Genomic DNA, 12,818 nt, shown 5'->3' on the forward strand with positions numbered 1-12,818 from the left:
GAGGCCAGGAATAGGCAGAGTGCTCGAGATGTCCCCTGAAATCCACAATGATATATCCTCTGTTGACTGCTAGCAATGGTCGAGAGAAAGCCTGATCTGACCTAGACTGGTGTTCAGATGACTAAACACCCTAACAGTCATCTTGGAACTCTCATCCAATAACTGATGGAAGTGGATGCAGAGATCCTCAGCCAGGCCCCAGGTGGAGCTCCAAGTGTCCAACTGTCGAGAAAGAGGAGGGACTGCAAGAGCATAAATTGTTGAATCCAAGATTGCAAAAAGCACAGGGACAAATAGCCAATTGTATGGAAGCACATGAATTATGATCCAACAGCTAAGGAGCCCCCAGCTAGATCAGGCCCTCTGGATAAGTGAGACAATTGAATTGCTTGATCTGTTTGGGAGGCACCCAGTCTGTGGGACCAGGACCTGTCCTTAGTGCATGAGATGGCTGTTTGGAACCTTGGGCTTACACAGGGACACTTTGCTCAGCCTGGAAAGAGGGTATAGGACCTGCCTGTACTGAATCCACCTGGTTTAAATGAATCCCCAGGGGTGTCTTGGTCCTGGAGGACATGGGAATGGAGAGGAGGGGCTGGGGGAAAGGTGGGAGTGGAGACAGGAGGGGGGAGGACAGGGGAACCTATGGCTGATGTATAAAATTAAAACACATAATAATAATAATAATAATAATAATAATAATAATAATAAAATAATAAATTTACACTCAAATACATGAAACATCACAGCCTTCCTTTCCCAGGAGGGAAAATGATCCTTCCATACAAGAAGGCTGACCAGGCAAGAATTGGCCTACTTTCAGAACACAGAGTCCTGGATGGAAAAACAGTGTAATCTACAGAAGCATACCTAACTCTCACCTGGTTCTCACATGTGGGCCCAGGGATGACTGCATGAATAATTCCAAACCCAGAGCAGTGACAAAGGAGCCAGGATCACACAAGCTGGTCCAAGTGGGAACCTCCACTCTGGCACTAAGTGCTCCCCAGGATCCTGCACTCACAGTCTGACAAGTGGTAGAGCATCGATCTAAATGACCCAGCCCAGCTCCAGCCCAGCCCTACACATGCTAACTTGAGCGTGGGTACAGACACTGTGAGAGACATGAAGTAGCAGTAGGATGTGCAAGTCTCTCCCCTACCCAGTGAACAGCAGATGGGCGACAGACAACAAGTTTGTTTCAGCTTACAGTGAACCTGCTCCCTTGGTGTTCAGGAGCTAACAGTGGATTAGAATAGCAGTTGACGATTGTTTAGGAATCTTACAAGTCAGTTATTAAAGTCAGCCATCATTGAAGATCAACTTAGACAAGCTTAAATTAACTACACCAAAAGAAGTATTAAGTATCAACTCTGGGCATTACCTAGTTGTACTACACAGTGCACTTGGTTCTTGAGATTCTGAATGTCTATGTCATCTGTCTGGTGGAAACTGCAGAATGGCAGGCACCAATGACTCCACAGCCAGTGATGTCATACCACAGCTTAGCACAGCTTAGCATCAGCTGTGGTGGGAACATTTACATGGAAATGAGCAAACATAAATCAGGTATGCTCTTTGGAGAGTCAGTTATTAGACAGAGACTATGAGAGCACGCCACCCATGTGGGTTTTCATCTGTACGCTTTCTACTCTGCTGTCTTTCATCTCTCCTCTGTATAGTTCATCTGCACACATATGGACCTGTACCTTACACATGAAATTTAAAGTAAAAATGCAAACAAAAGCCTAACATTCTTCTATTTAACATCTTTTCTTCCCATTATGTCATTGCTAGTTCTACCGAATTTTTTTTTTCTTATGGTTGATCCCAATCCATTCTTATGGCTCACTTATTTTTTTTTAATCTCACAAACATTTAAATAACTATTAGCCAAAGATTGTATTAAGAACTTAGGTTCAACTGCCAACAACACAGAAAGTTTCCACCCTCAAGGTGTTCACAGTCACTCCAGACTAACTTCCCAGCCCACCAAGAAAGTCCCCAACCCACAGACAAGACCCCTGGGGGAAGGAGCCTGTCTCAAAGAGCAGACTCAGTACCTTAGCTCTGCAGACACCCTGGGCTGCAGCACTGGGCAATCACAACACAAGAAAGGAATATGGTGGGGAACCCAGCCCAGTACCTACCTCATCAGGGACCACACTGCTCCTGGGGACACAGGGAACCCGCTGCTCTTGGGCTCTGGTGGCAGTGGTGAATGGCAGCCTCCCCAAGCTTCTTTGTGTGGGAAGCGCTGTTTTCTGCTCTCACGGTGGGGGAGGGCATGCTGAGAGGAGGGTTGGGGGTTCCCTGGCTGCTGTGAGCTGTGCTGACAGATCACACCGTTGCTCCTAATAGTTCACAGAATTGAGGAAAAAACAGTCAGACAAAATGACAAGACTTGTAACAAAGTGGCAGCCACCCCTTGCTTCCCTAGCTGAGATTCCTAGAAGGGTGTGTTTTTCAAGTCTCCAAGTACCCGGTCTGCTATTTGCAACCACCTACTTTCATAAGCATAATTGCATTATCAGTTTTTCTTTTTCAGTTTTATTTTTACTGGCACATATTCACGGTGTGAGCTGCTAGGTTTTGTGAGGATATTTGCATGTAAGTATATGATGCTCTTTAACATATTCCCTCATACCCTCTGACCTTCCTTTTCTCTCAGTTTGCTCCCCTTCATTCCCAAGACAGTCCCAAGTGAATCTTATATGCACACATACATATATATATACAACTATATAACCCACAAATGAGAGGAAAATACCTGCTAATTGTCTTTCTGACTTAATTCACCATGTGTGATGATGTGACCTCCAGATATACCCATTTTCCTACAAATGATGTAATTTCTTTCTTCTCTATGGCTGAATTCCATTGTATATAATTAACATTATAGAGTCCTCTGTTGATAGACAACCTATGTCGATTCCAAACCTAGCGGTTGTGAAAATTGCTGTATGATTCATGTGCATGTCTCTGTGGTATGCTGACTTAGAGTCTTTTTGGCAAATATCCAGAAATGCTATAGCTGGGTCATGTGACAAATCTATTTCGTTTTTTGTTTGTTTGTTTGTTTGTTTTTATGTAACCTCCATACTGATTTCCATAGTGGCTGGGTTACTTTGCAATCCCACCCACAGTGTATAAGTATTCTCTTATCTCCACAATTTCATCAGCATTTGCCATTTGTTGTTTTCTTAATGACTACATGTAAAACTGTAAGAACTATGGGTTTGATTAGGGAAGAAAATTCTACATGCTTGAACTCTGGATATTCCCCAGTCACTCTGAGCATCACAATCCACACACAAAACAAATGAACCTTTTCAGTTTTAAGGGGAAGATAGGGTACTCAATAAGCTTTCTTTCTAACTGGAAAATGACATGACCTGTGAGTGAGTACACATGAACAGCCAAGATGGGCTCCCACCAACCTCTTAAGGCTCTTAGGTTACGCAACTAGAGCAAGCAGACAGGAGCTCACTCAGGAGTAACAGCCATCAGAACTTGGGGACTCAAAACAAGCTGTTAATACTTGCCATTCATAATATGATTTTCTTGGTGAATCAGGATTCCCTCAGCAGGATATAAGCAAAACAAACCAGGGGTGCAGACTGGCATTTAATACAGCTTCTTTTAATTCCAGATGTGGCAGTCTTAGAAGCCATGAGCCAGAAAAAAACCCCTTCCTCCTTCAAGTTACAGTTGTCAGGTTTATCATAACAAGAAAAGTAACTAATAGGACACTGAGGTTGGAAATCACTTACAACTTGTCCTGCTGGTGGGAGGGGGAGAAGAGGTCATACACCAAACACACTCCAAACACAGTGACACCTGTCTCCTTCACCAGCATGGCACAGGTCCCCAGGAACAAGCTGAGCAGCAGGAAGAAAGGGAGATGCCGTGGTGGGGAAGCACTGCCCTGAACAGTCCTGATCCAGACTCCTGCAAAGCAAATTGGGCATTTCCTTACGAACACAGTGGTTGCTATGAAAAAGTACCTTTAGAGATATATCTAGTGTAGAACAAGGCAGAGAACAAAGGTTCCTCCAAGAGCATTTGCCATCAACTATTGAAAACTGTTAAGATGGTGGGGCTGGAGAGTTGGCTCAGTGACTAAGAGCTCTTGCTGCTCTGCCAAAGGAATGGAGTTTAATTCCCAGAACCCTCATCAGGCAGCTCAGAAGCCCCTGTAACTGCAGCTCCAAGAGATCCTATGCCTTCTTTGGGCCTCCTTGGGAACATATACAAATGTGAGCGTGTGTACACACACACACACACACACACACACACACACACACACACAACACACACACATCTTTTTAAATCTTTAAAAATTTTGTTGAAATGGAAAAAAGTCCAAAAAATATCAAATTAAAACTAAATTACAGTATGCAAATTATGATGCAATATGATTTATAATGAATGAACACTAAAAAGACACTTAAAACACTAACATAAGGGTAGATTTAGTAGATAGAAAGATGTTTAAGTGAATATGTTTCAAGTAAATAATACACATTACTAACAAATATGCATGAACTAAGAAGCCAGATTCCCTGGTACAAACTACTGATGTGCAGTTAGCAAACAGGATACCATTTCACAGAAGTGGGGGGAGAATTAGCATGGTAGCAGGGAATGGATAAGTGACAGATGTCAAGTGCTCATCACCATGATTAGATCAAAGTGTTTTTACACACATACATGTACAAAACAGGAGAGATATATGTAAATAGCATTTCTCTTGATGATGGAACAATAGGTTTTAAGCATTTTTATTTTCTCTTGACTACTCTATTTGAATTTACTTTCAATATACATATATTGAGTGATTTTTAAAATCAATTATTTGTATATATGTGTGTTCCTCTGTGGTTTTGCATACATGTGAATGCAGTTGCCTATGGTGGCCACAAGAGGCCATCAGATTCCTTGAAGCAGGAGTTACAGGCAGTTGGGAGCCACAAAGTATGAGTGCTGGGAACCATTCAGGTCCTCTGCCAGAGAAGTGTATACTCTTAACTACTGAACCATCTCCAAAGTCCTATTATCTTTATTTTTGATCATAATTTCACATAGGAATTTTCAAGATGTTTTAATGTTATTTTCCAGATTTTAAATAGAACTAGTCCTGTGGCTATATCCTCATATAGGTGCACAGTCACCGGCTCACTCTCCCTTGAAGGGAGTGTCCATACTCTGTCTATATTGTGACAGCTCCTCCTATGTATTGCACCTTAGAAGAATTAGATAAAATTACATGCAAAATTTACGGTAAATATACATTTTTCCATGGGGTTGGTCCAGAACTTAAATTTCCAAAGATAAGCAGGACATACAGATAGGGGCACACTGCAAAGATCATCATGTTCTTAGACACATCAACCAAACAGAAAATTTTAAATTAAGTCAATAGATTGAATCTGGTCCAACACCAGAGCAAAGAGAAAACACTAAATCTGACCTTAAGTTTTAAGATTTTGTAACAGTGTTCGCATGATTAGGAATGTTGTAGACAGTGTCAAAGCTCGGGCCTGGTGATGAATACTGCACTAGTCTGGCTCCACTCTCGTTAGCAACATCTCCTGAAGCTCCATACATCTCACTCCATCCCAAGGCCTCTGCTGGACTATACCAGCGTCCTCTGCCATATGGCATTTCCCTGCCAGATGATTCTTTGTCATAAGGTCTGTCTTATGCACTGCAGGGCATCTGTCCAGGGGCATTTTCACTCTCTATCTACTAGATGCCAGTGGCACTTCTTCAGTGTGACAACTGAGATGACTGATATTGTAGCAGGAATCTTAAATGATCTAATTAATAAAATCAAACCTGAGGCCAGGTATGGGGGTGAACGCTGGAAGATCAGAGAAGCAGAACAAGCCACAGCTACCTCACCTCGACAGTTCCTCAGCTGGTCTTGTTTCCTCAGACTGGAAGCCTCTGTGTCCTCATACAGAATGGGTCTCAGCTGAACTGTTGCTCAAAAGCCTAAAATGCTTAACCAGCCAAATGCTTCTAGTTTCTGGTCTTCACACCTTATATATTTTTTTTGGTTTTGCCATCACTCCCTGGGATTAAAGGCTCACTTCTTAGGATTAAAGGCATGTGTCACCATTGCCCAGCTTCTGCTATGGCTTGCTCTGACCCCAAGGCAACTTTATTAACATACAAATAAAATCACATTTCAGTACAAATAAAATATCACAAGGGCTCTGGCCTAGCAAATGCTTTAATACATCAATGGATTCAAAGTCTGAATAGAGTCCGGGAAGATGGAAGACCTGAGGGAAGTGGGGCTTGCTTGGAGGAAGTGGGCACTGAGAGTGTGTCCTTGGAGGAGGCTATCTCATGCACCGGACCTGTATTGCTTCCCTCTATATCCTGTCTGCCATGAGGTTAAGTATTCACTGCCACATGCTCTTGCATTCTGTCTGGATACATGGGACCAAGACTGCTCTCCCTTTCATGTACAATGGCAAGAAGCATGGCCTCCTTTGGGCCATATAACCCAAGGTCATGGGCAGAGCAAATACCATGACAAACCATTCTGTCTGGATACATGGGCCAACCAACCATGACTAAAACTTTGAGCCAAAATAAATAATTCTTCCTTTAGGCTGTTCTCTCAGATATTTGGGCCACAGGTATGCAAAAGCAGCTACTATACTCCGGGAAAAAGGGAAATGGTTGATAATTCAATACCCCTGATTTAGAACAGCGTTCTTAAAAGTCAGTCACTGGGCTTTGTAAGTTACAGGTCATCAAACTGATCTAAAGGCCAAGTTTACAAATCCCCAGCCAGCATCTATCTCTCCATGAAGTCAGCTGGTAGAGTTGACTTGGCTTCTTTAGGAAGACACTCTGAGCTCTCTGTTCCAACTCACATCTTCCTAATTCATTCTTCACTGCATGTGGTATGTCACAAGTCAGTTAAAAATGCCTTCACTTTGGGGATAAAGGCACAATGTCATAGAAAGAGGTTTCCTGTATTTTGATGAAAGGATTCTAAAGTGCAAAACTATAGTTAAGAATCAATACTTTCTAGTCAACCTTGTTATGTAACTATGAATGACTGTTGTAAGAATAATAGAAAAGGGTAAGACAGGGACAAAATGAGGATAGATTAAACAAATCAAAGGCAAGTAAAACAGAGCACTGCAAACATGACTCTCCATCTATTTTTGTTCACAGCTAAAGTTCCATTCTCAGCCAGGATCAACAAGCAAAAGAATCAAGCTCTTAGATTCCTGGCACAGGGACGGTAAGGAGACCCAGCCTCAAAAGATATGGTGGACAACAATCAAAGAAAACAACCAACATTGGTTCTTGTCTCCATGAGAACATGTACATGCATGTATAAGCACTAGAGAGAGAGAGAGAGAGAGAGAGAGAGAGAGAGAGAGAGAGAGAGAGAGAGAATATTAAATGCTTCAGAATGGGGCTGAAAGATAACAGGTCAGCACTGGATAAAAAGGGGGTCTCTCCCCAGGACCCACTGAGCATGTTACAGCCCACAGCCTCTCGCCGGTCAAGCAGGGGTTTAGCATATATGTGGTAGTATGTGACCAAAACCACAGAAGGGTTTGTTTATCCTCACTCACCTGTGGTAGGAAAGAAAGGCAAGCAGGAACAGGAGACATGCTAACACATCAGCTCTGCCCACGATGCCAGCCACCTAGAAGGTACAACACAACAAAAAATGTAAAACTTGGAAAATGATTATCACGGTATCTTGTGGAAGAGCATCTGATTGTAGACATATGAACAGCACAGCAGAAAGCATACTCTTTACAGACGGCAACTTATGGCCAAAGCCTCTGTTGTTACATACGCTCCACAGTACACTTACAGAAGGAGACAAGGAGGAGCAGAGGGACATAGTTTACACACTTAACCTTATTTCTAAGTTCTCTTCCACAGAGGATCGATTCCCAGCATAAAAGTTTGTTCACTTATTGACTTATCAAAACATACTTTAAGGGTTGTGGGCATAGCTCAGGGGTGGAGTGCTTGGCTAGACTGTACAATGCCCTGGGTTTGAGTCTCAATAAACTCTATCCTCAAACATTGAGTGTCAGTCATTGTTCTCATCACTGGAGAGTGAGGTATGATGGGTCACTGAGTATTCACAGAGTAGAGGGAAAACAAAAGCAGAGAAATCATATTTCTAACAATGAGGGGGATTCCTGATTGCTACAGAGTATATGTTTGTGTGTGCGCATGCGTGCTCACAGATGTATGTGTCTGTGGTTTCATAAGTCTGTCAATGCCCCATAATCCACTGCCCCACCTCAGACAAACACTGGCTCCCTAGAAAAGATTCTAGGGCTGAGGCTTAGGAAAATTCAAAAGCAGCAAGAACCATTGTCTCATGTCAGAGTACAAAAACACTCATAAAATGTTAGTCAAAAGGAAAAAAAAAATCCAAAGAAAAGAGACTTTTGCTGAACAAACCTGAGAGAACTTGATTAAAACAAACAAGGAGTCTGATATATTATAAACCACTAAAGACAGAGAAATCTACATCCACATGGATGACACATGGGTGATAAAGGTTGCAAGTGCATAAACAAACAGTAAATAAATGAGTGAACAAGCAGAACTCTGCTCCACTAAAAAGCCAGTCAATGTGTGTGGATAGAACAGCCAAACTGGAAAATAACCGTTGGCTTCTGGAAGAGCAAAGGTTGGAGAACGCAAGAAACCACAAACACCAATCAGTCTGGGAGGGTAACTCAGCAGTAAAGCACTCTTATCCAGAGAACCCAAGGCCCAGGGTTTGATCCTCAGCACCACGAAAATGAACATAAACAAGAGAATAACAGATGGTAACTCTAACTCTAGGACATGAAAGTTATTTGAGATGCAAGGTATCTACATGACTTCAAAACATTTCCTCACCAACTTAATTTTCAGAAAAATAAAGAGTGAAGACACTATGGAGAGGATTATTAAGATGGCACACCACATCTGCCAGGAAATCAAAATGAAAACACCATGCAGGCTTATTCTAGCCAAGGATATACACCTAATCACATGCATGAGAAAATCAGACAAATTCAAGGAGAGACACAATCCATAAGGAGGATGTAAACATGTTACTAAACATAAATACATACTTTAAATTATAGCATATTAATCTATATTAAGATCTGCATTACATTTGTGTTACACTGTATTTTTACTTATTATGATTACTAATTATGTTACTACTTATAACTTATAATAATAGAAAATCATAAACTTATAGGTCTAGTGTACATATAATGTGCATTATATACTGATAATGATATTAAATTTTATATACTTAAAGTATGTATTATTTATTTAGATATGACATATTATTTTTATTTTCAAGGCATACATTTTAATATGCTGTGCCTCTAAGAAGTATTTGTGTTATGCATTATATAGTATATATTTATATATCATTTATAGGTTGCACTCAAATATATTAAAAACATTTTCTACTACATACATTTTAATATAAACTCCAAATCATATTGAAATTTATATAATATATGATAGAAAGACAGTGTTCAGACTGAAAGAGATGAAACCATGAATAATTCTCTCCGTGTTAGGAAATACACAACTGAATTATTGATGTGTGGAGGAGCATGAATTATGCAGCCCTCTAACTGCTTCAGAAAACAAACAATAATTTTGTAGAGAGGGAGGACAACACAAAGCTAGCAAAAGTTAAAACTCAGTGAGCCTTGATCGAGACCACAGAGCAGTGTGAGCATTAAGCTTTAAGTGCAGCTTGAGAAGCTGGATGGACATGCAGGGGCAATGAGGGATGCTTTACAAACCAATGTTCTTGTGTCCGTAAGGTGTGTGTGTGTGTGTGTGTGTGTGTGTGTGTGTGTGTGTGTGTGTGTTGCTCTGTTTTTTAAGATACAAGATATAAATAGTTTTACAAATATTTCTGTTCTGGTTTGCTTTCTATTGCTGTGACAAGGGACCCTGAGCAAAAGAAACTTGAGGAGGGAGGGTTTGTTTCCCTTTACAGCAGAACTCCAGGAGGAACCTGGAGGGAGGAATGAAATAGCGGCCACGGGAAATGCTGCTTTCTGGCTTGCTCTCCATGACTTGTTTCTTATACCACCTGGGACCATCTGCCCAAGGATGTCACTGCACCCAGTGTTCAGGGCCCTTCCATGTCAATCATCTATCAAGAAAGTGGCTTGCCTTCAGGCCAAACTTATGGGGGCATTTTGTTAACAGAGGCTCCCTCTTCTCAGATGACTCTAGCTTGAGTCAAGTTGATAAAAACTGAACAACACAATGTCTCAGGAAGAGCTGGGCCAGGAGCTGTTTACTCCTTACTCAGGAGATGAGTAAGGCTGATCTCTCAGGTACAAGAACCATTGTCTCCCATGTCGGAGAAGACCCCAGGTCCATGTGCACTGTAGAATCAGTCAACATGAAGAGAAAATAATGTTCAGGGAATCTGAACCACTAATATACTATGGTATAAGCACACTGTACAGTCACATGAGAGGCCACGGTGTTGGTGTGGAAGATCACCTAACTTCTGAAACCCAACTGAGACTCCAGTTTGTTATCTCATATGCTAATACCTGGCTGCTGTTGCCAATGAGGTGACATGTGAAGATTTTGGAGAAAGTTTTGTGAAACTCTTACCTCCAACATAGCACTTCCTGTGTGATTTATAGAAACTATCCTACATGGTATCTTTATTTAGCTTTATTGGGTAGCTTAGTATGTCTATCAGTTAAAAATCTAAAATCTATGTGTGTATATATGGATTCAGAGCAGGTCACATGCTGGGAAAATTTCAAATCCATCCTATACCATGAGAAACCTGGACACAGACCAAGAATCGCAAGGGCACAGAGCGAAAGCTGTGATCTGACATGGCTGCTTGGACCACACATGGTGTTCATTAACTGGCTAATCCATAAGGAGCTTGAGAGCCATATCAGAGAAGGTGCATGACTCTGAGGAGGTAGGCAGTGTGCACAAAGGGATTAAGACCCCAGTTCAGATTCAGGCTGAGCAAAGACTGTGCATGTCACAGTTGAGGCTCAGATGCGCTCAGTGGCCACTGCTGTCATGGAACGTTTAACTCAGCATGCACTCAAGAAGGTTAAGAAGACAGCCCACCTAGCCTGCCATGAAGTCCTAGGGCAAATCCTAAAGGGATACTCATCCCAGACAAATGATGTGGCCAACAGCAAGGCTTGCAAGTTGATTCTGAGTATAGCAAGGTGGCGTTCAGAAGTCACATGCTACACAAGCAGAACCGGAACTTGCAAGGTGTTTTGAAGCCCTGCTCCTCCATCTGAGCCAATCTGGAAAGAGCAGAAGACTGTGCCAGTTAAATACACCAAGATATAAAGAATATACTAACTGGGTATGCTGAATCCTGCCTGTTATCCCTGCACTGGAAGGCTGAGACAGGAAGGTGACAAGTTTAAGAGCAGCCTGGGCTACATAGTAAGACCTCACCTCAACAACATCATTATAATGTAGAATCAGTTCAGAGAGGGTGTGACAGTGTTAGTGCTGATGCTAACAGGCTCCTCAAGAGGCTAAACCACAATGTACATATTAAATGCCTACTCTTGCACCCATGTCGAGCTTTTCCCTTCTTACTTCTTTTTTATATTCAGACACAAAGCCATATCTATCACAACGAGCAATTGTTGCCAGAAAAGAAAAAGGTTCTGGCTACAGGATCTAGGAAGCATCACCGAAGGGCAGCTCTGCAATCGAGAGTTAAAGAGGATTTCGGGAGTTTAAGACTGGGGAACATGACCTGGGGCCGGAAAAGGCACTCGAAATCATTCCTCTTGGTGGGTAGGAGAGGTGGCTGTTCTGGAAGTGGGAGGCAGAAGTGACGGTGCATGTGCAGTCAGTGGAGAATGCTGAAAACCACATGCAGCAGAGGCGTAAGGGTAAGGAGGTGAGGCTATGGTAACAGGGCTGAACCTGCCATGTCTGGACATAAAGGAGCAGCTGGCCACTCGTGGAGAGTAGAAATATATGCACATTTCTCAGCCACAAGCTTCAGGCCTTCATCACTTGGGGCTGTTTTTTTAAAACCCTGTTAACACACTGGAAAGTGCTAGTGAATATGACTGAATAGAATTTAAAACAGATGAGTCTCTCATTCCCCAAATGCTTGAGACCAGAAATGTCTCAGAGTTTGTATTTTTAATTTTTATGTATTTATTTTTTATTTTAGAATATCTTCATATACAAGCAATGAGGTGTCTTGGTGATGGGACCTAAGACTAAACACAAAAAAATTCACCTATATTTCTTTATACTTTATACACACAGTCTGAGGGTGAACTTATACAATATTTTTAGCATTGCCATGTTTTGGCTGCGACCTGTCATGTGAGGTCAGGTAAGGAATTTCCCGCTTGTAACATGTCAACATTCAAAAAGTGTCAGGCTTTGGAGAATTTGGAATTTGAGATTTTTAGGTTAGGGGTGTCTGAGCTGTAATGGACTTGGGGACCTGTCAGCCAGGATAACAAAATCACAGGTGGAAAATGCCCATTAGAACTTCATTTGCCTTCAGGTTATAATGTGTTATTTTAGGAATGCTATTGACAATGTTTATATCAAGTAGACTCTGTATAGAGTTACAAATATTTATTTTATCTACAAGAATGAGCTCCATTAGCATCAGACAAGGCCAGGAAGACGAAACATGTGACAACAGCTAAGAGCCAGACCAACTGATTAGATCAGAGCCAGTTTTCTCCTGAGCCCTCCTGTTTGGATTCTAGAAATGCTAGCTTTAATCTTCAAACTCTTTGTGC

General features: G+C 41.7%; 1 protein-coding gene across 1 annotated transcript in view; it reads right to left on the reverse strand.

The window, feature by feature from the left end:
* Tmtc1 (transmembrane O-mannosyltransferase targeting cadherins 1) overlaps positions 1-12,818 on the reverse strand; it is a 220,369-nt gene that overhangs the window by 185,990 nt on the left and 21,561 nt on the right. Inside the window, 4 exon segments of the mRNA XM_036181071.1 lie at positions 2,151-2,354; positions 3,774-3,901; positions 3,903-3,951; positions 7,614-7,687. Of these exon segments, the coding sequence (XP_036036964.1) occupies positions 2,151-2,354; positions 3,774-3,901; positions 3,903-3,951; positions 7,614-7,687 (455 nt within the window).

Source organism: Onychomys torridus, chromosome 3 (assembly GCF_903995425.1).
Source record: "Onychomys torridus chromosome 3, mOncTor1.1, whole genome shotgun sequence".
NCBI lineage: Eukaryota > Metazoa > Chordata > Mammalia > Rodentia > Cricetidae > Onychomys > Onychomys torridus.